This window comes from Panthera uncia, chromosome F2, assembly GCF_023721935.1.
Source record: "Panthera uncia isolate 11264 chromosome F2, Puncia_PCG_1.0, whole genome shotgun sequence".
Taxonomy (NCBI): Eukaryota; Metazoa; Chordata; class Mammalia; order Carnivora; family Felidae; genus Panthera; species Panthera uncia.
Window position 1 is genome coordinate 65432327 of NC_064812.1, and position 27534 is coordinate 65459860.

The 27534-nt window shown below is 38.9% G+C and overlaps 1 protein-coding gene and 1 long non-coding RNA gene across 2 annotated transcripts in view; one reads left to right on the forward strand and one right to left on the reverse strand.

Annotated features, from left to right (window-relative positions):
* Nucleotides 1-7385: 7385 nt before the first annotated feature.
* On the reverse strand, nt 7386-17424 carry LOC125924640 (uncharacterized). The gene is made up of 2 exons (XR_007458494.1): nt 17277-17424; nt 7386-7614 (listed from the first exon to the last, which is right to left on the reverse strand). It is a non-coding gene; the product is annotated as an uncharacterized LOC125924640 (long non-coding RNA).
* Nucleotides 17425-17592: 168 nt separating this feature from the next.
* Nucleotides 17593-27534, forward strand: part of VCPIP1 (valosin containing protein interacting protein 1) — a 31768-nt gene continuing 21826 nt past the window's right edge. The window contains exon 1 of the mRNA XM_049633309.1: nt 17593-20738. Within this exon, the coding sequence (XP_049489266.1) occupies nt 18029-20738 (2710 nt within the window). The 5' untranslated portion in view covers nt 17593-18028. The remainder of the gene's footprint in view (nt 20739-27534) is intronic.

The following is a 27534-nucleotide window of genomic DNA, read 5'->3' on the forward strand; positions in this document are numbered from 1 at the left end:
TGTTTTGTATGCCAGACACTTCAAAGAACATTCCAGAGAGATGGTCTGACTTACTGGAAGTTTGAAGGCTCAAACCCCATATTTTATCCTGCTTTATAAAAATGGTTTTTATTATGAAATATTAGGCATTTTACAGGATTAACTAATCCAGTTTCTACAACAGGTCAATAATAGAAATTTTAAAAAAGGAAAAAAAGAAAAAGAAAAAAAAGAACAAAGCAGTGCCGTGGATGAAGAGACTTAAAAGATTTAACAACCAAATGCATTGTGCAGATCTTATTTAGATTCTGATTTGAACAAACCAACTATAAACAGACATTTTTTGAGACATCAGAGAAATTTTCTAATGGAATTGGCATTAGATGTTAGCAATAAATTGTTAATTTTGTGAATATGGCTTTGTGGTATGTAAGAAAATGTTCATATTTTGGAGGTGGTTCCTTAATATATGAAGGGACAAAATTATATATTTAGAATCTGCTTTTAAATAGTTCAGCAAAGGGGGGCACCTGGGTGTCTCAGTTGGTTAAGTGTCCGACTCTTGATTTCAGCTCAGGTCATGATCTCACGGTTCATGAGTTTGAGCCCCACGTGCAGCTCTGTGCTGACAGCACAGAGCCTGCCTGGGATTCTCTCTCTCCCTTTCTCTCTGCCCCTCCACCCCTACTCGCACACACTCTCATTTTTCTCTCAAAATAAACAAACAAACAAATAAACTTAAAAAAAAAAGTTCAGCAAAGGAAGAAAAAAAGTAACAGATGAAGTGAATGTCAGCAAACTTAACAATCATTAAGTAATTCCCAAGGTAATGGGATGGGAATTAATTGTATTTATTTATTTATTTATTTATTTATTTATTTTGAGAGAGAAAGAGAGAGAGAGAGCGTATGCACAAGTGGGGTAGGGGCAGAGAGAAAGGGAGAGAGAGAAAATTCCAAGCAGGCTCCACACTGTCAGTGCAGAGTCCAGTGCGGGACTCGAACTCACAAATTGTGAGATCATGACCTGAGCAGAAATCAAGAGCCAGATGATTAATAGACGGAGCCACCCAGGCACCCCTGTACTTTTTTAAATGAAAGTTTAAAATTTTCAAATCAAAAGTTCTCACAAGATACCCACAAAATTTAAATTGGGGGTGGAGTTACAGTTATAACTCTAGACCTTCCAGACCTGTGCAAAGTCTATGATGGTCATCACAAACTGCACAAATGATCTTTTACAAATGAAGTTAAAGTCTGTTTCATTTGCCATTGTGGTTTTAGCAAACTCTCTGACAAGAATGAAACACCCTTTGAGCTCCCCAAAAACCCCCATTTGCTAAAGTTGCTGTGAATGGGATCCCTCCTTCCTCTCTTGATCTCCTGTAGTCATTTCTACCTTCTGGCTAGAGTTACATTTAAAATCATAAATCTAGTCACCTCATTCTCTGCTTAAAACCCTTCAATGGATTCCAGTTTCTGGAATAAAATCAAAAGCTCTAACGTGGCTCATACAGCCTTATGTGAGCTAGCCTGTGTCTCTCCTAAGACCTCTGGGCTACTCACTGATCCCTCCTCACTGGCTTCTTTCAGCTCTTCACTACCAAGTTCTGTTCTGCCCCACGACCTTCCCAGACCCAGTCACCCCTCTTGGAACATCCTCCCCCAACACATCTTCACAGGACACGCCCCCACCATTTTCTCTCTTCTAGAAACAGTTCTTTTCTCCTTTAGCATTTTTCACAATTTATTTGGTTTTATTTATTTCATGTCTGTTTTCCCACTCTTCATGTGTATTCTGTTTATCATAATACAGCCAACAATATTCAATTTTTAGTGAATCAGTTAACAAACATTTCTTCCCAAGCTTCTAGTCCCAGAACTACAAGAATATGGAAATTTAGTTTTGAAATATTAGCGAGAGGGAATTTGGTGAATATTATCCAAAAAAATTGGCTTAAACTTCAGAGGAATTATGGTTGAGGGACTGGGGGAGGGGGTGGGGTAAGGTGGGAATGGTGGTGGGCATTAGAAAGGAGAAATATCAGAGTGTAGCAAGTATCAGAGTGTAGCAAATGATGATCAGGCTGCAGAGCAGCCTTACAAAAGGGAAATGTCAAGGTCACTGTGATTTTTGATGGGTTTGGATTCATAAACTTCCATTTCCCTGTGATGCTTTTTCTGTTCAGTCAGGGCCCTGATTTCCATCCCAGTTCTCTGCGATGAAACACTAACAAGGGTGGGATTAGAGGTGGGATGAAGACAACTGACCAGGGTCTCACTCCTATGCCAGGGAGCGAAAGTTGGTGGAATACACACAAACATGTACAGATCCACAATCACAAGATTTTAGCAAATTTCTTTAAAAATTGAGAGCTCAAGGGGGTACCTGGGTGGCTCAGTTAAGCATCTTGATTTTGATTTTGACTCTTGATTTCGGCTGAGGTCATGACCTCATGATTTGTGAGTTCCAGCCCCATATCAGGCTCTGTGCTGACATTGAGGAGCCTGCTTGGGATTCTCTCTCTCTCCCTCTCTCTGTGCCCCTCCCCCACTCATGCTCACTCTCTCTCTCAAAATAAATAAGTAAAAACAAAATTTTTAAACAAAAATTGAGAGTTCAAGCATACAAAATTTGAATAAGACAGTTAACAAATTTGAGCCAGTGGACTTCTATGTGACTGTACAGCATATGATTATTTAAAAAATGTTAACACTATTTAGTGCTGATAATGTGTCAGGCACAATTGCAAGGGGTTTACAGCTACTGGCTCATTTAAAAAGTACATATTCTTTCTCAGGTTCTATGGAAAAGTTGTAACAGTGATCAAGTACTGATCACAAAGCAAGCCTCAACAAATAATGAAAATTCAAGATCTTTACATCTAATCATATGTAGTAAAACCACAGAAACATGTAAGACAGCAGGTTCCCTGACAAGGGTAAGGAGAGGCAGAGAGGGAGAGAAGGGGATGGGTGAAGCAGGGAAATATTAGCTCTAATGTTTTATTTGAGACGAAGAAAGGAAAGAAGGAAGGAGGGAAAGAAGAAATGATTGAAGGAAGAGGAAGGGAAATTTCTCTTAAGTGGTCCAAAAATAATCTGCATATGTAATACAGAGAGACAAGGATACGCAAGTGTGGCAAAATATTGACATCTGATAAACGGTGAAAGGTGTGTGGGAACACCTTGTAGTATTTTTTCTATTTTTCTAAAAGTCTGAAATTAAGTTATAATTTCAAAGATTTTATAACAATTATAGTAATGTCAATTTATGGGTAAAGGAGTATCACATTATCTTTTTTTAAGTTTATGTATTCATTTTGAGAGTGAGAGAGAGAGCGAGAGAGCAAGTGGGGAGGGGCAGAGAGAGAAAGAGAATCCTAAGCAGGCTCCGCACTGTCAGCACAGAGCCCTACATGGGGCTCAAGCCCACGAAACCACGAGATCATGACCTGAGCCAAAACCAAGAGTTGGACATTTAACCAACTGAGCCACCCAGGCATCCCCATGGAAAGACATTTTGATTAAATGTGATAGATGTTAGAAAATATTAGGCAGAGGGATGAAGTGGTAAATTGTACTTTTATAGAATCACTCCACTTTGGTTACTCTATGGAGAATAGAAACTAGTGGGGTGCCTGGGTGGCTCAGTTGCTTGGGTGTCTGACTTCGGCTCAGGTCATGATCTCATGGTTCATAGGTTCAGGCCCCACATCAGGCTCTCTGCTACCAGCACAGAGCCTGCTTGGGATCCTGTCACCCCCTCTCTCTCTCTCTCAAAATAAATAAATAAACTTGAAAAAAAATAGAGAATAGAGAACTAAATAAAAGCAGGAAAACCAATTAGGAGGCTATTGCAGTATTCCAGATAACAAATAATAATAATGGTAATGTGGTGAGAGCATTTGGGATTTTTTTGTTTTTGTTTTTTTTTTTTAGAGAGAGAGTGAGTGGGGAGGGACAGAGAGAGGGAGAGACAGAATCCCAAGAAGACTGTGCACTGTCAGCGCAGAGCCTGACTCAGGGCTTGAACTCACGAACCGTGAGTGACCTGAGCTGAAATCAAGAGTTGGAGGCGTAACCGACTGAGCCACCCAGGTGCCCCACATTATCTTTTTTACCTTTTAAGTATTTAATAATTAAAAGAGAAAAAGAAAACAATTAAAATCAAGCATAGCAAATTGTCTGTAAGAGGAACCCCTGATGTCAGAAGAGACAAGTCTGTCGTTCCCCCACAGAACACTGCCTTTGAGTGACCTGAAATAAGGAGTTGTCAGGGGGCTCTGCGAGCAGAAGGGGCTGAGGGCTTGGTCCCCACTCTCCTCTGCAGCTGCTGGCCCTATGCAGGGAACGACCTGCCTGACTCTTCAGTCCTGGCTCCACATCCTGTTTATCTACATCTGGCAGTTTTTTTCTATGACAGGATAAATAGATTAATAAACATTAAGACACACCTAAACTTGTTGACCCATCATTCAATTTCTGTGCATGTATGCCAATGATGTTGTTACTATTTATAGGATGCTCACTGTAAACAAAGCACGGCCCTGGATATAGTAGAAAAGTATAAAAATAAATACAAGATGTAGCCAAATGCTCACTCCAAACCCACAACGTGACAGAGAAAGGAAAGGCATGGGTGCCTACATGTGCCAGAGGTTATACCTTCATTTTTGCTGCCTCATTTAATTTCCATACCAATTCCGTGAAATAGATTTTATTATTCCTATTTTATGCATAAGAAAGTTGAGAGAAGTCATTAAATAGCCCAAATTACACAAGCACTAAGTAACAAAGTTTAGGCCTGTCCGATTCCAAAGTCCCTGCTCTTTCCACATCACCATGTTTATAAAAGTCACAGAAACATACATACTGTAAAATTTCACTTACTCAACAGTCTTGGGGATGAGTCATGCTGGACGGATGAGTAAGTAAAAGGCCATTCTCTAGGCAACACTGTTCAAAGCCTTCTAAGGTTAGAGCAGAGAACACTGTAGAAGCCTCTGGGGAAGAGGATTTTCTTCCTTGCATTTCTTTTCTGTCTTGGGCTTCTGGCATTTGAAGCCCAGGACACCTGGTGTCTGACATGTAGCTCCTGCAGAAGATGCCCGAAAATTCTTTTTTCCTTTTTGCTCTCTCAAAGTACAAATGAGACAGACTGGCAATTCAGAAATAATTTTAGTACGTACAACAGGAGAACAAAACAAGAAATATTTACAGAAAATACAACTAGTGTAAAAACAGTTGAATTTCCAAAGCACAGTTTTCTGATACAGATTGGGTTGGGCACCCACTCAGTCCTGAAAATTACAACACTGTCCCTTGGTCCCGAAGGGTGGTGTGGCTCTATAGGTCTGTTTCTCATCTCCTTTCTCAGCGTTTTGCTATCTCCTGGTCAGGCACCTTTCAGTATTTATCTTGTCCTTAGTCCTAGAAATGGGTCTAATAATTCATTCTATTCCTTCCATATATAACCACCCTGAATTTTAAGTTCCTCACCTTTATAATAAAAGGGAATACAAATAAGTATCTGAGATCAAATAGAGAGATCATGTAGGTATGTGGTACATAATGAACACTCCTAAGTTATTTTTCTTCTCTTCCCCATCTCTGCACATGTGCATCATCATCATCATCCTGACAATAATAGCTGATGGTTGAGCATTTACTATGTCACAGGCACTGTTCTAAGCATTTTTCATGTCAATTAGTTTAATCCTCACCACAATCTTATGAGGTAGCTACAATGACCACTTCATTTTAATGAAAACACTTTCATTGAAAAGCTGGGACTCAGTCTAACCAGTTGAGTTCCAGAACTAGTGCTTCTAACTACCGCACTACACCACACACACAAGGGACTCCTGTGTTGAAAGTTAGCCATATGGACCTTCAGATCCCTCCCCTCACTTTGCCTACAAGTTGACGCCAGAGCAAGAAGAAATAGAATACAGGGAACATAAAAAAGAGCCTACAAGTGTATCCACTCATATATAGTGATATAATTTACGATTAAAGGTGCAGCAACTTTATAATAAATATATAAATATAATGTTTGAATTCTTAGACCAGGCATTTAGGACTTCCAAAATCAACTTAAAAAACATGTGTAAAGGTAGATTCATTTGCGGAGAAACATTACCAAGCATAAGTAACTTTGGAAAGGAAGGAATTTCATGTAGGAGGAAGTTGTGGGTTTTTTTTTTAAGTTTTTATTTATTTATTTTGAGAGAGACAGAGAAAGAGTGAGTGGAGGAGGGGCAGAGAGAAAAGGAGAGAGAATCCTAAGCAGGCTCTGCCCTGTCAGCCCAGAGCCCAACACAGGGTTTGAATTCACAAACCATGAGATCATGACCCTACCCGAAATCAAGAGTCAGGCGTCCAACCGACTGAGTCATCCAGGCACGCCAGGCGGAAGTTTTCTGCTTGTTGTTTATTTTAATGTCAGTTAAACTACATTAAAACAATTGCTTATCAGTAAATAGTGAATATTTTCCCGTATCATTAGGATAGTGATTAAGAATAAGGGTTAAGAGCAGACATGGGTTGAATTCCAACAATACTTCACTAGCTGTTTGAGCTGTTTTCTCTTCTATGAATGGGAGTGATACCTATCACCTAGGGATATTGTGAGACTTAAGACAATACAATTAAGGTGACTGGTACAGTGCCAGATTTGTAACAAGTACTCAATAAGGTAGTTTTCTTTTTATAACATCACTATAATGGCTAATGAGTATTCCATCTGATGGCTGTGCCAGGGTCCATTTAACCAGTCCCACACTGTTAAAAATCTGGAACATCTTCAATACTATTAATAAACAACAGCAAAACTTTCCCATACATTTCTGGTTATTTCTTTAGGGTTAAATCTTACAAGTGATTTAGTCAATCAAAGAATATCCACATTGTAAACTTGTGACACACATTATCATATTATCAACCAGTATATAGTTTTACCAAGTTATTCAGAAATAATTTTAGTTCAGGGGCGCCTGGGTGGCTCAGTCGGTTGAGCGACCGACTTCAGCTCAGGTCACGATCTCGCGGTCTGTGAGTTCGAGCCCCGCGTCGGGCTCTGGGCTGATGGCTCAGAGCCTGGAGCCTGCTTCCGATTCTGTGTCTCCCTCTCTCTCTGCCCCTCCCTCGTTAATGCTCTGTCTCTCTCTCTCTCAAAAATAAATAAACGTTAAAAAAAATTTTAAAGAAATAATTTTAGTTCAAATATATATTGAAGGGACTTAATCAACTCTTGCCAACAACAGACATTTAAAAGAAATATCCTAATTTTATGGGTCTCCCCAAATCTCATGTTGTTATTTATTAGATGTTTCAATTTCTTTTGTTAAATTATAAAGGTCCTAGGCTCCATAAATTAAAGTATGAGACTGGCAGAAAAATAACTGAGATAGGCAAACGTTTTAATGTAGCATGTTACAGATGGGGTATTTCAAGCCATTCATGAGGGGGTGAGTTTTTCCAATGGTTTTCAAAGTACACCCTTTGGGGAGGGTGGAAAAGGGGGTAAGTACTGCTGGCAAGTTGGAATAATTCTCATTCATTCCCATTTCAATCACATTGGTCTGTTTTACATATTGAACTTATTGGTAAATTGATCTGGAGGATTCTGGACCTGAAAACAAAACCAAAAACATATTTAATGCAAGGTTTTGGGACAACCGGTATTTTGCAATATAAAATAAGTAAATAAAATCATTTGAATCTTTCCCTCACATCCTATGCAAAAATACATGTCAGCTGGATTAAAACACTAAATGGAAAACACCTCCATAATTACCAGAGAATATGGGAGAGCATTAACTCCTTTTTAAGCATACTGATGAAAGTGGAGGCCATAATGAGAGGCACTACTTCTCTGTGTTGGTTTTTCCTAAAAATATGTGCCTCTGACAGATTCAAATGTTTTTGTGGCTAACAAAGTGCAGAAATGCTACATATCAATAATACTGCCAGGGTGGCTTAGGGTATTAACATCCCTGTTATCTCTATCAGCACACCCAGATTACCCCAAAATGTACACTGTAAACAAAATAATGTCCAAAATGAAAAATGTAATACATTCTAGTATCTTAAGCTGCTAGCAGACTCTTGCCATTAAACCCTTCCTCTCCCTAGACATTTTGGAGGCATCACTGCTTTTTCTCTGGAGTCACAGTGTCATTAGCATAGAAAGGCTCTGAAAGTCCTCAGTAGAAAAACTAACTTTATTTACTCATTGTTTACTAAACTTACTTCACTGTAGAACCCTCCCCTCAACATGATACCCATTAATATCCATAGAATTTGTGGACACACTTAGCAAATGCCAGGCTGAAAATTAATATATGAATGGGAAAATGCTAGGCAAGAGGGGTCATGAAAGACACTCTGTCCATTTATTGCTATTTTACCAATGTCCAAATTGAGGCACTCTCCAATGTTGTGATCTGCTGACACCTAGTGCTGATGCTTTAATTTAGTACATGCATACATAATTTTCAATACTTTCCTGTCCACCTAAATAAAAACCCCTGCTTGCAGACTGCCTTGGATTTATATTCTTGTACATCATAATTATAACACACTTATATATTGGAATATTATGCAAGGATTTATGTAAATAATCTAAAGGACTAAGAAAGTATGTCACCTTGTATTTTTGCTCTTCTCTTACCCATTCACGTATGTCTTATGAGACTATACGTATAAAAAAATGTAATGCTTATTCTGACTCTTTATGTCATACCCACGAAAGGAACTGAATTAGACTGTGTTTAGGAGATAGAGCCAGAAGGTTCAGACAGAGAGATCAGGCCATTCTACAAAAACTCAAGATTGTTACCGGGATGAGGATAAAGTGTTTCTTTCAGTAAACCCTTGAACTTTACTTTCTTTTACCCCCAAAGTACCCTTTGAGTTCTAAGTAAAGGGAAAATAAAAGGAAGAAGGAAAAGTAATAAAACTGCAGTGATAAGTATTCTCCTGCTCCACAGACATTGGTTATTTGGTCCAGCCATTTAAAATTAATGTTAGTTTGAATTGCAAGCTGTTAGGCTTACGAAGATTAAGATGCAACTTCTGATCTATATTAAATGTGTCTCTATATGTTTACTTTAATAATGTCAATGCAAATGACACCTGTTTGTACAAATACACTGTATTAATATCTTCCAGGTTTCCTGATGCTAGTTTGAGAAGATTAGATCACATATTTCAATAAAAATTCTAGTGCTACAAAATCCTGGAATGCCAATTTTGAGGCTCACCTGATAACTGTAAAGTGGTCACTCATAAGATAGGGTTAGTATTTTTGAGTATTTGACATTCTTTTTTTTAAGTAAGCTCTATACCCAACACGGGGTGTGAACTCAGGACCTCAAGATCAAGAGTCACATGCTCTACCAGCTGAGCCAATCAGGCATCCCCCCTTTAAGTATGACATCTTAGTTAAGTAGTATCAAATCTGAGTATTGCTGGAAACCATGAAGCAATTCCTTACTGTGAGAGGGGCGCCTGGGTGGCTCAATTGGTTGGGTGTCCGACTTTGGCTTAGGTCAAGATCTCGCAGTCCATGGGGTTGAGCTCCATGTCATGGAGCTATTAGCTCAGAGCCTGGAGAGCTGTTAGTCTGAGCTGTTAGCTCAGAGCCTGGAGCCTGCTTCAGATGGTCTCCCTCTCTCTCTGCCCCTCCCCCACTCTCACTCTGTCTCTCTCTCAAAAATAAAATAAAAACATAAAAAAAATCCCTTACAGTGTATTTACTAGTTCACTTATAACTACTAAGTTCAGAATATATGAGAGTGTGTGTGTTTGTGTGTGCACACATGCATGCATGCTTTGTGCAATTTCTGTTTCTAACTGAATGTAGCACTGGCAGTTAAAGGCCTAGTTCTTTTGAGTTTGGCAAGTCTAGGCTACTGTGTGACATGTGATGACCTAACTCTATCAAAATTACCGTGAAATCTTTATCTATACATTTTGTCATGATGTTCTTTGGTTTTTACCTGATACAAACAAAATCCTAAACTCTACGTGAATTCAGGCATTCAAAACTTCATGTTTTAAGGTGCTCATTTAGGAAATCATAAATATTGTTTTAGATTAGTATCAAAATTACAACATAAAAATTTTAAAAAGTTTTTAGAGAATTTGTGGATTTTCAATGAATGCATGCTTCGATCTCAGGCTGAGAAACACTACCATAGATGACAGCCATTCATTCATTCAACAATATTTATTGAGGCTACTGTGTGCCTGGCACAGGGAATCTAACAATCAACAAACTGCCTGCCCTTATGAACAGCCTTACAGTCTAATGGGGAAGAAGGACAATAGACAAGTAATTATATAATTTCAGATAGTGATTAGTGCTATAAAGTGAGCAGGATAAGGAAATGGAGAGTGAAAAGGACAGAGGTTGGCAGGAATGGCATCTTGCTGGAGCTGACATTTGAGCAGACACCTAAAATGATTACCTGGGAAAAATTTTCCAATCAGAAGAAGAGCAAGTGCAAAGGCCCTGAGACAGGAATGTATTGGAGTGTTTGAGGACTAACAAGGTGGTCAGTGCGCCAAAGCATCCAGCCAAGGAAATGTCTGAAGTAGCCAGGCGCCAGATCACAAAGGGTCCTATGATGTTGTAGTAATGACTTTGGTGGTTCCTAAGGAAAAAATGGGATTGCAGAAGGCATGCTTTAGATAGACTAGAGGTGGAACTTCTGTCCCTGGAACTCAGCCCTTTTTTTTTCTTTTACTTTTTAAAATCAACTTTATTGAGGTATAATTTACACACACAAATGCACCCTTTTTAAGAATTCAGTTGGATGAGTTTTGGCAAATGTATATATCCATATCCTCATCACCATAATCAAAATAAAGAATATTTCCATCATCCTAAAAAAGCTCCCTTGTTCCCTTTTTCAGTCTGCATCCCTTGACCCAGCACCAGAACCAGGAACTCCCTGGAATCTGGGGAATCATTATTTTTAATGAAGACTTAGAGCTGTAAGGACCTAGATCTGTGCTGACAATTGAGAGCCACTAGCCACATGTGGCTACTTAAATTTAATTAAAATTAAATAAAGTTAACAATTCAGTTTCTGGGCGCCTGGGTGGCTCAGTCATTAAGTATCTGACTTCAGCTCAGGTCATGATCTCATGGTTCGTGAGCACAAGCCCCACATCTGGTGAGCATGTGCCCACGCTGCAGGTGAGCTTGAGCCCTACTTTGGGTGAGCCCAAGTTTCCTCCCTCTCTCTCTCTCTCTCTCTCTCTCTCTCTCTCTCTCCCCCCCGCCCCCGGGATTTTCTCTTTCTCTGCCCCTTGCTCACTTGTGCACGCTCTCTCTCTCAAAAACAAAACAAAACAACAACAAAAACCCAATTCAGTTCCCAAGTTGTACTAGCCACATTTCAAGGGCTACGCTAGTGGCTGCCATATTGGACAGGACAGGCATAGGACTTTTCCATCACTGCAGATAGTTCTATTTGGCAATGCACGGTTGTTACCCAGATGGAATTTGACCTTTGCCACATGAAAGTAGGCTAAGCAGCCTGAAAACTGAGTAAACCATACAAGTCACATTACCTAGTTTTATGTTACTATCTGTGTTTAATACCTTTATCACCAAATAATTTTAAAAGCCCATGTATGGGCCAGAGTGTTGAAGGAGGAGGAGTGTTCACTGGGATGGCATGATAACAACAGTAATTACGGGGTTGTTTACTACATAGAAATTCTTCCTCCTTTATAAGTTTAAAGGATGTCCTATTTTTTTTTTTTACGTTTATTTATTTATTTTGAGAGAGAGAGCAAGCGAGGTAGGGCAGAGAGAGGGGAGAGAAAGAATCTAAACCAGGCTCTGAGCCATCAGCACAGATCCATGGGCTCAGATCATGGCCCGAGCTGAAACCAAGCGTCAGACACTTAACCGACTGAGCTACCCAGGCACCCCAGGATCCTATTTTTATTAAGGGAAAGGGTGATTTCTTTTATAACTCATAAGGCACCATTTTAAGTAAAATTAAATCTTAAAATCATGGTCTTACTAAATTACATATTTTTTTTTTCTTTTTTGAAAGGGGGGTTCAAAGCAAATATGCTGAAATATTAACATATGTTCAACCTGGTAGTCGGTGCATGAGTATTTTTATATAATGTTTCTTTACACTTAAAATGTTTGAAATATTTTAAAAGAAAAAAATGTAGGCTTTCATTTTAAATGTTGGACAAGAATATTTAATGTTATCAAAATTGTTCATGATTTGATTAAACAATTCAGGTTAAAAGTAGTTTAGCACACTAGTACAACATAATGGTCAGTATGACAGAAGACTCATTATAGTAAACATAATGATTAAGCATACAGGCTCTGGAGCCAGACTGCTTGGGTTTTAATCCTAAGTATGCCACTTACTAGCAATGAAACACTGAACAAATTAAATAACCTCTCTGTGCCTCAGTCCTCATCTGTAAAATAAAAATAATAATAATAGTACCTGGCTCAAAAAATATTATAAGGATTAAATAAATATATGTAAAGACCATGGCACATAATAGATTCCTAATTAGTGTTAATTTAATAGCTACTATTATGGTGATGATAATGATGATACAATTTTGGTTTCCTAATACTTTTAGAAAAAAGGAAATTGAACAGTCCATTAAAAATGGTAATTGTAACCTTCTAATTGATAAGACCAATTTTAATTTTTTTACTTATTTTCTAAACATTCTATGTAAATTCCTGTTGTACTTAAAACAACAGAAACCAAAGTCTGGGTTTTAAGTCCTTCCCCAGATATGACCCACAGTCTGATAAACACTAATTTCCCATGTGTGATCCTTGGACCAGCAGTATCAGCAATACCAAAGAACTTGGTAGAAATGCAAATTCTCAGGCTCCATCCCAAATGCACTCATTCTGGGGTGGAGCCCAGCAACCCACTGTTACATTCGATTCTGATGATCACTAAAGTTTGAAAACTATGGTGCTAAGGCATAACCTATAACTCTACTTGACCTCTTTCACCTTTATATAATAAGAAATACTGCCAATCATTCTTCTTCAAATACTCTCTGCAACTCTTGTTCACAAAGTCCTTCTTCCACCCTTTGAAATACCTTTCATGAGCCTTTTGAGAATATCTCCTCTCTGTCGCCAGTTACTGCCTGACACAGAAAACGCAAATGCTTTCTGGAGCCAAGCAGGTAATATGTCTCAAGGGACCTGGTATATGACCTTAGAGAGAGAACTGCTGGCCACTGCACAAAGATGTTCACATTAAAAAAAAAAAAAAAAAAAAGTTAAACTGCTGCTGGCCAAACAAAAACACATGTAAGCCAAGTTTGGCCACTGGCCACCAGTTTGCACTCACTTCTTGGCTAATTCTCTCTCAAATCACTAAGCAGCTGTGATGTAGTGGAAAGAGTGAGTACTAAACATGGAAGAAAACCTTGATTTGAAGCCCAGCTCTGCTACTTGCTAGCTGGGTGGTAATAATGATGATGATAATGTTAACCTTCCAGAGTTAAACCTATCTCACAGGACTGTTTTAAAGACTAAGATAATATTCTGAAAAACACTCCCCCTACAACAAGCCCTCAATTTTTCATAGCATTTGTGATATTTATTTTCTTATACTGTTTTGATTGATTACATGCTTTATTCTACCTATATTTATGAACAATTTAGTTTAGCCTATTTCTACTATTAGACTTGGAGTTCCTCGGCATCAGGGATGGCATTCTGCATCCTTTCAAGTTCTCACGATACCTACTTCAGTAATTAAGTCCCTCACATATCCACCCTCAGCTTCAACAAAAGCTGATGACTCAAAGTCTGATTATCTGGAGTAGAGATCTGGAGGAACACAGTCAACTCTTAGTACAGGTGTATATTTTTCATATAAGAAAGCATGTGGCTGACTTATAACAATCCCCAAAGATATGATTCCCTTCCTTTTCCGATATAAAAGAAAAACAATAATGGTTATGCTCTTGTTAAGTGGATGCCTCTTGCTTTTACATTTACTAGGTTTATTAAAAGCAATATAGGAATTTTAGGGGCGCCTGGGTGGCTCAGTTGGTTAAGTGTCCAACGTTGGCTCAGGTCACGATCTCACGGTTTGTGAGTTCAAGCCCTGCATCAGGCTCTCTGTTGTCAGTGCAGGGCCCACTTTGAATCCTGTCTTCCTCTCTCTCCACCTCTCCTTCTCAAAAATAAATACACATTGAAAAAAGAAAAAGCAATACAGGAATTTTAGAAGTGCCATACTAGAAATTTATGGGGAAAAAGAGGGTTTCAGTTTTAACTGCATTTTGTCAATTCAGATAGAGGTGATGCTGGGGTGATGGTGATAGAAGAGGTATATATCAGAGCAGCTAACATTAGGGGCTCAGCTCATTTTCCCATAGGGAATACTGAGATGAGAATAAGAACTGTTAGTGGGGCTCCTGGGTGGCTCAGTCGGTTAAGCATCTGACTTTGGCTCAGGTCATGATCTCACGGTGTATGAATTTGAGCCCTGCATCAGGCTCTCTGCTGTCTGCTTCAGATTTTGTCTCCCTCTCCCTCTGCCCCTCCCCTGCCACATTCTCTCTCTCTCTATCAAAAATAAATAAACTTTAAAAAAAGAAAAACTATTAGAAATCTCATCAAGATCTTTCAAAAGTTATTAGGCAATTAAGATCATGGATTTGGGGAAGAAGAGGAAGGAAGCATGTATATCTCACATAAGCAAGTTAGAAGCTTTCTGCACTCCTATAGCCTTATAAGAAACAGCATGTCATATTTTGTCCTAACAAAACGTTCTTACTTTACAGGTACCCATGCCTTCTAAATGCCTGTAAAAAAATAATTCACATATTGAACATGGCATGGTTAATGCCCCTTTGTTAGCCTTCTTACTTTCTGAACTTTGCATCTACAGACTCATTAAGTGACTTGAAGGTTAAATGACCCAATTTAATTCTAGAATTGATCGAAAACTTAACTCCTTTCCCTCCTCCTATGAACTGTGCTTTATATCAGGGTATTTTATTTTTTTTCCTTTCAAAAGTATCATTCTTAAAATTAGAACTATAGTAACAAATGGGTTTAAATGTCAGATTTAGTTTTGGAAGAGTATTTCTAACTAATCAAAGTTCCACATGGGGAAATGAACATTGGATGAGTCAAATGGATTGTGCTTGACAAACCAGCAAAAGGCTACCCATTTTTTCAGTAAGGTGGGAAGTGGTTATTTTGTCAAGTGTGATTTAGAATGACATATTCAAATGCGATTTAAAAAATCTATTTCACTATTCATATGTATTATCAGTAAAGAAAATTAAGCTTGGTGATGTCAAAACATAAAAGTGCATGCCCATGTGCACACTGCTGTCATTTTTCATGTGTTTTGAGGCTTTCATAATTCAATTCTTTGGATTCTGTATGATGAAAATAAAATTTCACTGAAGGTGTAACTTCTCAGTAACAGTAGACAACAATTTCCACCTACTAGGCATATTCAATTTCTCAACTTAAAAACACTCAATTAAAAACCAGTTCCAAGACCATGTATGTAGTTACCACCAAATTATTGTCAGAATAGAAATAAACAACTTTTCCTGCATGAATTAAGAAAAACTTTATTTAAAAAATTATTTTTTCAATGTTTATTTAATTTTGAGAGACAGAGAGTGACAGAGTGTGAGTAGGGAAAGGGCAGAGAGAGAGGGAGACACAGAATTCAAAGCAGGCTCCAGGCTCTGAGCTGTCAGCACAGAGTCAGACGCAGGGCTTGAACCCACAAACCATGAGATCATTACCAGAGACAAAGTCGGACGCCCAACCGATTGAGCCACCCAGGCGCCCCAAAAAACTTTATTGAAAATTATCCCTTTCAAGATAAGTAACATTACCTATCTTGTATTACGGTAACATCATTTGTGCCGTGGGCCAGGAGAATTGGATAAGAGAATAACGTTTAAATAATTTCTCTTTCAAACATGTCATTTCTTTTGAAGAAAACTGTAGACAATAATTAAGGTGGAAGTCAGTACTAATACCTTTTAGGAGTGTCTCACAGATGGTTCATTTCAAAGCATCAAATTCTATTTACCCAAAAAACCTAGTAAGGTAAACAATTCCCTTGGCAGCTACAGAAGACTCAAATGGCCTCATGGACTGCACTGATGTATCTATTTTGTCCCAAACGTTTCAGAAATTTTGAGATAGTTCACTTATCTAAGGTTTCAGAAAGCAAGAATTTCCAGAATAAGTGAAAGGGGCTCACTGTACAATAATAATTAAAACAATACTAGCTTTCAATTAACATATCAATGTGTTGTGCATGAAGAGGCAATTTCCAAGCACACAATAAAATAAAGCTCTGTTGCCTCCTTAAGGGTAAACATCCTTATCACTCCTTCCCCCTAAGAGATCCAGAGACCTAACAAAAGGTGTGAACTTAACAGCTCTTTTCTTTTGTAGAAAATAGTATAAAAAACACTCTCTGGGTCTGAGATACACTGGTGGTTTGACCTTGGACAAGTCACTTAATTCCTAGTCTGTTTCCATAACTGTAAATGGAGTCGACAATACCTGGTATCGTATTACCGGACTGGTGCCAGAATGAAATGATATATGTGAACGTATTATGTAAACTATAAAGCAACAGTAACCGGAAGTTAGTTATTATTTTATATAATACTGGCCTAAACTTTCCTGCTATGTCTCGTCTGCAATATGGGTACATATCTAGATCTGAATGCCTAACCGTCGCTTGCTGGCTGTGTGAACCTAAGGAAGTCACTTCCTTTTGGGCATGTTTTCTAACAAGGTTTTTATGAAGAGCAAATGATAATGTGTACGTAAAGATTGAGGCAGAAATATATTAAGAACTTAATAAATAATAGCTATTATTAGTTTTGAAGAGAGGACCGTAAGTAAATTATATCTAGTTAAAAGCCTTTGCATGTATATACAACTCTACACGCATCCAAAGTACTGTTATTTGTACTGTAAACTGCAAAGACGTACAGGGAACTAGGAAACAAATGGCGCCTCAGTGACCCTCAATACAGAAGGGGAATAAGGTAGAGAAGGGGACTTAGGCGCCTCAGTAGCTTGGAATAGCGGCAGGAATGAGAGGAGAAGTATGGCAGAAAAAAAGACCTTAAGAAATACTCCGAGAATCAATTCATTGTTTACCCCCTGCCCCCCTCCCTTCTCTCTTACGACCTCCGGCCTAGATTAGGCCATTTCATTCAACTTCCCAGCCCGCTATGCCGCTGGACATTTATTTACTGTACCTTCTTCACTGAGAGCCTTTCAATTCCCCTCCCCTTCTATGAGTCGTGAACTTCCGACCCTCGGCTTCCGACACCCATTCCCTTTAATTCTGTTTTTTACCAAGCTTCCCTGTATCCTTCTCTCCGCCTAAGGGGGAAGTGAGGCTGAACGCACCGCAGGGCATCCTAGGAAATGTGGTCTCTCATTCTCTTTTGCTTGAGCCCCAGAGTGAGGAAGACGACAAAGAAGATCCAGTTAAAACTACAACTCCCGGCAAGCAACACGAATGACGATCTCCTTTCTGCCCCCCCTTCCTATTGCCTTCCTCTTCCTCCTCTCCGCGGGTGCTGAACCGCATGGCCTCACGGTATTGTAGTTCTTTGCGGATCCCAAATCCTAGCATTCAATGGCCCGGAGAGAGGCTGCAAGACTCTAATTCCCAGAGGGCAGAGCGGCAGCTGCGCCTGCGCACTCCCAGTGAGGGCGTGTATGTCTGTGTGTCTGAGGGAGAGAGAGAGCGAGAGTGAGTGAGTGTGAGTGTTGGGTAGGGTGGTGGCCGTTACGTTCGGGGCAACGGCTACGGCAGTGGAGAAGTAAGAAGAGAAACAACGTCCGGCGCTTCCGCCTTCGCTTAGGAGGAGGAGGAGCTGGTAGGGAAAGGAAAGTGATTCGTCCTGGGCCTGGACTAGACAGAGTCGGGCCGGTGGGTGTCTGGGCTATGAGCCTTTGAGGGTCGCTTGGGACGCGGAGCGAGACACGAGAGCCGAGAGGTATGTCTCAGCCGCCGCCGCCGCCTCCGCTGCCGCCGCCACCTCCTCCCCCTGAGGCTCCGCAGACTCCGCCGTCCCTGGCGGCGGCGGCGGCGGCTCCTCCGGGGGGGCTCTCGAAACGGAGAGACCGGAGAATCCTCTCTGGGAGCTGCCCGGATCCGAAGTGCCAGGCGCGTCTGTTCTTCCCGGCCTCCGGTTCTGTCAGCATCGAGTGTACCGAGTGCGGACAGCGGCACGAGCAGCAACAGCTGCTGGGGGTGGAGGAGGTGACCGACCCGGACGTAGTGCTACACAACCTGCTGCGGAACGCGCTGCTCGGGGTGACAGGGGCACCCAAGAAGAACACGGAACTGGTAAAGGTGATGGGCCTTTCTAACTACCACTGCAAATTGTTGTCACCCATATTAGCTCGCTATGGAATGGATAAACAGACAGGCAGGGCTAAGCTTCTCCGGGACATGAACCAGGGCGAACTGTTCGATTGCGCTTTGCTAGGTGACCGCGCCTTCCTCATCGAACCAGAGCATGTTAACACAGTGGGCTATGGCAAGGACCGCTCCGGAAGCCTCCTGTATTTGCATGACACACTTGAGGACATCAAGCGGGCCAATAAAAGCCAGGAATGCCTCATTCCAGTTCATGTGGACGGGGATGGACACTGCTTGGTGCATGCTGTGTCCCGTGCTCTAGTAGGCCGGGAGCTCTTCTGGCATGCCTTGAGAGAGAATCTTAAACAGCACTTTCAGCAGCACCTGGCCCAGTATCAAGCCCTGTTCCATGACTTCATTGATGCCGCTGAATGGGAGGATATTATCAATGAGTGTGACCCTCTGTTTGTACCACCTGAGGGTGTTCCCTTGGGCCTGAGGAACATCCACATATTTGGCCTTGCCAATGTATTACATCGCCCTATTATCCTGCTAGATTCTCTCAGTGGCATGAGAAGCTCTGGTGATTATTCAGCCACCTTTCTGCCTGGGCTCATCCCTGCAGAGAAGTGCACAGGGAGAGATGGTCATTTGAACAAACCAATCTGTATTGCATGGAGTAGCTCTGGTAGAAACCATTATATCCCCTTGGTAGGCATAAAAGGGGCTGCTTTGCCCAAATTGCCTATGAATTTGTTGCCTAAAGCATGGGGTGTGCCTCAGGACCTTATTAAAAAGTACATTAAACTTGAGGAGGATGGTGGTTGTGTTATTGGAGGAGACAGAAGTTTGCAGGATAAATACTTACTGAGGCTTGTGGCTGCTATGGAAGAAGTCTTTATGGACAAACACGGTATCCATCCAAGTTTGGTTGCTGATGTCCATCAGTATTTCTACAGGAGGACTGGGGTGATAGGAGTTCAGCCTGAAGAAGTTACAGCAGCTGCTAAAAAAGCAGTAATGGATAATCGCCTTCACAAATGTTTGCTCTGTGGTGCCCTTTCTGAACTTCATGTTCCTCCAGAGTGGTTGGCTCCAGGAGGGAAACTGTATAACCTGGCAAAAAGTACTCATGGACAGCTGAGGCCTGACAAAAATTATAGCTTTCCCTTGAACAATTTAGTTTGCTCATATGATTCAGTGAAAGATGTTCTGGTACCAGACTATGGATTGAGTAACCTGACAGCCTGTAATTGGTGCCATGGCACATCTGTGCGAAGGGTCAGAGGAGATGGGTCTATTGTGTATTTGGATGGGGACAGAACTAATTCTAGGTCCACTGGTGGCAAATGTGGTTGTGGATTCAAACATTTTTGGGATGGTAAAGAGTATGACAATCTACCAGAAGCTTTTCCTATTACTTTGGAATGGGGTGGAAGAGTGGTCAGAGAAACAGTATATTGGTTCCAGTATGAAAGTGATTCATCTTTGAATAGTAATGTTTATGATGTTGCAATGAAACTTGTTACCAAGCACTTTCCAGGTGAATTTGGGAGTGAAATCCTAGTTCAGAAAGTTGTCCATACTATACTGCATCAGACTGCCAAAAAGAATCCCGATGATTATACTCCTGTAAATATAGATGGTGCTCATGCCCAAAGAGTTGGAGATGTACAAGGACAAGAGTCAGAGTCTCAGCTCCCAACTAAAATTATTCTTACTGGACAGAAAACAAAAACTTTGCACAAGGAGGAGTTAAACATGAGTAAAACTGAAAGAACTATTCAACAGAATATTACGGAACAGGCTGCTGTAATGCAGAAACGGAAAACAGAGAAGTTAAAACAAGAACAAAAAGGGCAACCCAGGACTGTTTCTCCTAGTACCATTCGTGATGGTCCGTCCTCTGCACCTGCTACCCCTACCAAGGCTCCATATTCACCAACAACTTCAAAGGAAAAGAAGATCCGAATAACAACTAATGATGGACGACAGTCCATGGTTACACTTAAATCTTCAACAACCTTTTTTGAACTTCAGGAAAGCATAGCCAGAGAATTTAACATTCCTCCATATTTACAGTGTATTCGATATGGCTTTCCTCCTAAAGAGTTAATGCCACCCCAGGCAGGAATGGAAAAGGAGCCGGTTCCTTTACAGCATGGTGACAGAATTACAATAGAGATTCTAAAAAGTAAAGCGGAAGGTGGTCAGTCTGCTGCAGCACACTCTGCCCACACTGTGAAACAAGAAGAGATTGCTGTTACTGGTAAACTATCCAAGGAACTTCAGGAGCAAGCTGACAAAGAAATGTACTCCTTGTGTCTTTTAGCAACATTAATGGGTAAGATCATTTTAACTCAGATGGTATTTCTTAATTGTGAATATTTTTCTGTTGTCTTCATGAAAAACAATCTGTGATCATTATAAAAACGATTTGATTATATAAATATGTTAGGAAGAGATTATTTTTTTCCTCCTAAATAGATGGATGTTAGCATGATTCTCCATTGAGTAAACATTAGGACAACTAAGAAAGTGAAAGTAGTCCATTAACTGTAACCAGATTATTTAAATATAACTTATTCTCATATTTTTTTAATAGCTTATAATGTATCTATTTAAAGTCTTTTAAAATATTTTCCCCCCAGGGCTGTATTGAGCCTGGTCACTTTGTCCCTTTTCATTTATTTTAAAATTTTCTTTTCCTGCATGTCATGTGATTTCAGGACTTCCTGTTTGATGAATTGCAGTTTCTGGTGTTTATATTCTCACTGCACTCCCACCTAATAGTCTCTGTCCTCCATTTCCTGTTCTTCCTTTCCTAGTTCATCACATTTTTATTTGTACATTAGGATTTGTGTTTAAGTAATTTCCTTGCTCAGTGACTCTTTGCTTTCAAACATATTGTACTATTATCACTCATGAGAAATACAAGAAACAGAGGTGGATATTAATGTGTTTCTTAAGAAGCATTTCTTTTTAATAATTCAGCATAAATTAAAAATATCAACCAAATACGTAAACTAAAGCTTTAGATGATTTGGGATATGATCCAATGGTGCACTTTTTACATTATTTTTATTTGCTTACTCTTTGTTTTTAAATCACTGTTAATATGCTTTACTAAGGCTGAAAGTAGAGTTAAAATTTATATTACATATTAGAAGAGCCTTATTTTTGCTGAGATTAGAGTTTTTAACTAGAAAAGTGATCTGGGTTTTGATTCTGTTTTCTAAGAGTACTAAGTATCAGTGAGTTGGGCCTTGACCTACCAAAATAAAGATTATTCCTGGCTTGTTAAATTTGGGGGCCTAGAAGTTAATAGGAGATCTAAAAGCCCTGTACACATTAATAACTTGATATTGATATTGTAGATTTTATTTTGGCAGACCTAGCCATCAAATCGGGGGATATGTCAAGAAATGTACTAGGCACTTTGTGTATTTCTGTCTCTTAGAGTTTTTAGTTTCTTAGAGACTGCATGAAATATAGGAAAGATGTGTGATCTTAGGAGTCAGAAAGACCTAGAATTTGAATCTTGGCTCCACTACTTATTAGTGATTCAGGCAAGCTGCTTAACTCCCCGATACTTCAGTTGCCTCTTTACAAAATGCCTTTTGTGGTTGATACACAGGGCAACAGTAAAATCCTCCTAGAACTGTGAAAATCAAATAACATCAGCAAAGAATGGATAAAATTAGATACATGCAGAAGGTAGTTTAAAAACTGGCAATCTCCCAGGTCAAAAACAGGAAAAGAAAAGGTCTTCCTCAGTAGAAGATGAACTCTTGAGGATGTGGCTCATTTCTTATCTAACCTTGGATGCTCAGTACCTAGTATAGTGCCCAGCAGGTTGTAGGCACTCTGAATGTTTTTGATTGGATTAAATAGATGACATTAACATGTCTAAAGAAAGGCTATGTCAGCAGAAATGGAATGGATGGTCAGCATTGAACATTGAAAAAGAGTTGAAAAGCAGAATTTGGCACTGTTTATACACTACTGTACAAAGGGAAAAGATACATCATCTGGGGTTCATGAAAATTCTGGTAACTAGAAAGATAATCTCTAGGGGCTGGAATATTTGATCAGTCCTCACCATGGCCTGGCTGAAAGAACTGTATCCGTTTAGGGATTCTGTATTCATCAAGTATTCTGATCATTCATTTAACTTCCTAAGTAGTGATGTACAGGTGAGAGCATACCTGTAGTCTTCACTTAGAAGACTGTGTTCTCCATTGTAGATAAATAAATTGGCAAGGGTGAGATTATGATCAGTACTGTAAAAGTCTGATTAGCATAATAATATATTTTATAATGAAAATTAGTAAAATGTAGTTCTGGTTTATAATTGGTCACTTTTTGAGTTTAGTTTGAGGTTTCTCAACCTGAATATCTGAGTACTAGACTGTTGACTGCAATGAGTTCAGTAAGGTAGTGTCTTCTTGTTATGATCCCTTTCCTCTTTACCTCCAACATTTATGTTGCTTCCCTTCTCAATACACAAATCTCTTTAAATCTTCTATTCCCAACACAAAATTTGAGCATAAAAAGAGTGTTTTGCTAATTTCATAGTGTAGCACTTGAGAGACTTTCTGCTGTAGTGTACTAAGACACTGCGTGGCCTGTATTAGTCCCTGTATTAAACATTAGTTTTTTTACCTCTAATTTTCTTATAACTGTATTTGAATTATGCAGAAGACATTCTTAATAAAAACTGATGTGTTGGTAAAAATGTCAGTTTGGGGATAGTTATATATACACACAACCTTATGTAAAGAGTGCTGGAGAACTATTGATGTTTAGTTTGGAGAGGACTGGAAAATGGAAAATGACAGGGCTTATTTATAAAATTGCAAATTTCAAAATGCAGAAATTACTTTGTGAATTACCAGATGTGAACTGAGCTGTTATGAAAATAGTTCATCAAGCATTATGCTGTTTGAATTGTTGGCTCCTTCTCATTTAGGTGTAGGCTTAAATACCACCTTAGAGAGGCTTTCTCCTGACTACCTTTTCTAAGGGTTTGAGAGACCTTTGCTAACCACTCTAAGTAGGCCCCCTCTCTCATGGTACCCAGTTCATTTCTCTTATAGCACCTATTACAGGTTTCCATTATCTTATTTGTTGGTTTACTTATTCATTTGCTTACCCCACCGTATTTATTATAAACTACTCAAAGGCAGAGATAGTAGTCTATACATGAATTTATACTATCATACTTTGAAGATTAAGTTAAACATTGATTCTGTTCCTTTCTGTGCTTAGCTACTTTGATATTTTTTATTTTCCTTCATATTTTTCAGTTATAAGATAATATTTTTAAAAATTCAAAGAATTTAAGTGTGTATAAAGTAAAATATGATAGTTGCCTGTAACATTTTTACTCCCCAGAGACTGTGTGTGTGTGTGTGTGTGTGTGTGTGTGTGATAAATACATTATTTAATGCTAATGATGCTGCTAAAAGTTGTATGGGCTGGATATACTTTAGGGATTCAGTATAAGGAGAAAAACAGGCATGCCTTTCTTAGAAATGGTTTTGACTACTGATAAAGTAGATACATTTTTAGATGGGAGGATCTGCAAGAAGGGTGGAGTGATGGCAATGGTTCTTTCAGCTAATGAATACCCTTAGGAGTATTTCTAGTAGAAACAGTCCCATGTTCCTAGTTTAAATTTACATTTTGGCCAGTTTATTTTATGGTCATAGGTATTGGAGTTCAGAGTTAATGTTTAGTACCTTTGGGCATCTTTAAAAATATAAAGGGCGGGCATTTAAAAATATATTTCATTTCATTACTCAGCCATAAAAAAAGAACGAGATCTTGCCATTTGCAACAATATGGATGAACCTAGAGGGTATTATGCTAAGTAAAATAAGACAGAGTAAGACAAATACCATATGATTTTACATGTATGCAGAATCTAAAAAACAAAACAAAAAAGCAAAAACAGACCCATAAATACAGAAAACAAACTGATGGTCGTGGGGATGGGAGGTGGGCCAAATGGGTGAAGGGGCATGGGAGGTACAGTCTTCTAGTTGCAGAATGAAAAAGTCATGGGGATGAAAGTTAAAGCCTAGGGACTATAGTCAGCGGTATTGTAATAGTGTATGGTGGTAGCTACACTTACGGTGAGTGTAGCATAACCTATAGAGTTGTCAAATCACCGTGTTATACACCTGAAACTAATGTAACATTGTGTGTCAATTATGCCTCAATAAAAACACATAAATAAATTTAATATAGGTGTTAGATTTTCAAATTTGCTCACTTTATAAATTGCAAAGTAGAAACTTCAAATTGCCTTTTTAAAAATCTAGTTAGAAAATTAGAATGACGGGGGTGCCTGTGTGGCTCAGTCTGTTGAGCGTCTGACTCTTTATTTCAACTCAGGTCATGATCCTGGGGTTGTAGGATTGAACCCCACATTGTTTATGTGGAGCCTGCTTGGGGTTCTCTCTCTCTGTCCCTCTGCCCCTCCTCCCCAAATAAAAAAAAAGATTGGAATGATGAGCTTAAAGCCCACTTTTAACCCCATGATTTTATTAGTAGTAAAAGTTAGAAAAATGAAAATTTTAAAAATGTTTCATTTTAACATGCTTTTTAAAAATTAAATATTGCTTCTTAAAGAGGAAAAAAATCAGATAAACCAAAAGAAAAACCATCTGTAATATCACTGCCATATATAACTTAGGAGAACTGAAGATTTTTAGGAGGAAGGATTTGAGGAAGACAAAGTTTGGACAGAGATTATTGATGGTGATACAGACTTTTTTCTACATTTATACATACACACAATATGTTGAATATAAATATTTTACTGTTCACTGTGGAGAAACAAATGAATTATAAAGTAACATTGGAGCACCTGGGTGGCTCAGTTGGTTAAGCATCCGGCTCTTCGGACTTCAGCTAAGGTCATGATCTCACGGTTTGTGAGTTCGAGCCCCACATTGGGCTCTGCACTGACAGCATGGAGCCTGCTTGGGATTCTCTCTCTGTCCCTCTTTCTCTGCCCCTCCCTTGCTTGTGTGCTCTGTTTCTCTTTCTCTCAAAATAAATACATTTAAAAAAATTTTTTAATAAAAGTAAAATTAATTGAGGACTAACAAGAATATGAATTAATACAATATTTGTTCAATGTTTTACCAAGCTTTTCCTATTCTCCAAGAGTTTGCTTTCTAATGAAATGGTAGAAAAATAATTCTTTCCCTTTTTTGTAAGATTAGTCTTAGTAACTTTCAAATAGACAATACAGTATTAACTATAGTCACCATGCTGTACTTTACATTCCCATGACTTATTTATTTGATAACTGGAAGTTTATACCTAAAAGTCTTTTCCTTTGTTTTTGCTGTGATTTTTTTTTATTAGATTCATGAAGAGGTATAGATGGTTCCACTAGTTATATTTTATCGGTATTGACACTGAGGAACAGTTATCATGGTGCTGCTTCAGTTAAGTTTTTCTGAACTTATTTGAGGCACTGTTAAAAGGAAAAACGTCATTTATACTGTTCATTCATGTACATTCATTCAATGAATGTTAAGAATGATACTGTCTACCTAGCACTGTGCCAGGCTCTGGAAATAGAAAGTCAGATAGACCAGTGACCTTTTCCTGACTTTGAAAGGCTAGTTTAGAAGGGGAAACAGAAAAATACACTAAATTACCATGTAGTGTGATGAGGGCTGTGGTACTCATATGCATAGGAGTAGCAAGGAAGGTACCTACCTATCCACCACTCTGAAGAATGCTAGAGAAAGTGACACCTAAATTGAGTTTTAGAGAATATATAGCAATTATTGGCCATTGGGAACCAGAGAGCATTTTGGTGGTGTTGCTTTGTAAAACTCAAGTTAGGGTATGATGTGAGATGTGGGATAGGAGAGAATGCAAGGATTACTCTTATCTGCCATGAAAAAGGAGCTTGGACTTCACCTTATGTTTTTTGGGGAACCATTAAAGGTGCAACTCTGAAGGTATTATGGAGGAGGGATTTGAGAACAAGATTGGAGGGAAAACCAGTTAAGGAGATGGTGGCAGTAATTCGAATAGGAGACAGGCCTGAACCAGGGCAATTGTAGAATTGATGGAGACAAATGCGGTGGAGAGCCATATGATGCTAATGGGGCTCTTGTGCAGAATGTCACAATCCATTTTTCCTGACCTCTAATTTATTTTTTTGGTTCTATTGCCAACAAATGGAAGTATCTGTATACCAAAGGAAATAATTTGCCTACTTTTTCCTCCTAACCAGTTGTTGATGCCATGGATTTCTGTAAGAAAAGACTGCGGATAGTTCTGTCAAATTTGTAGTAACGCAATTTGACCTCTGGTAGAGGTTTAATATCAATGGAAAGGGTAGGTCTAAGCTTTGGAATGATACACAGGATTCAAATCCTGGGTCTGCCACTTACTAGCTGTTTGATCTTGGGAGAATTGCTTAAACTCTGAGCTTGTTTCTTTTTCTGTAAAATAGGACTTGGTTGTGATGAGAAAATGAAACTAAAGTTCCAGCTCAAAGCTGGGTAGATAATAGAGGTTTTGATTTATTTATCCTTCCCTTAAGCAACAGAGCATGCATACTCAGTGGGGCCACATATTGCTCTCAAAGGGGGTGAATTTGGTTCTTGGGAGATGGAGAGAGTAAAAAAACTTTAATGAATAAAATTCTGATGTAGTACATAGACAAACAGTATATCTGTATATCTGTAGTATTCAAATGTAATGAAGGAGGCAGCATAGGAATATAGTGTCTTAAAAGGGTCCTTAGGAACAATTAAAAAAAAGAAGGATCCTTAGAGGGACAGAATGAAAACAAGATTAATAACCACGACAATAGAGTTCTAATTGGTTAGAGTTCTGGAATAGTTAAGGAATAGGAATAGTTAAGTTATGTAAAGCACTAAGAAATGTCATTTTTTTTTTTTACTAGTATTTAATGGTGATCAATTCTGAAGATTTCCCTAATTTGAGACCTGTTCAGACTTTTACCAAAAAAACTTAAGTGCTACCATTATAATTTTTTATGTTTTCCAAATAAATTGTATTCTGATATTTTATAAAATAGTACAAAGTAATATTGATAAGTAAATGAAAGGTTATCATAGAAATAATTCATCCAAATG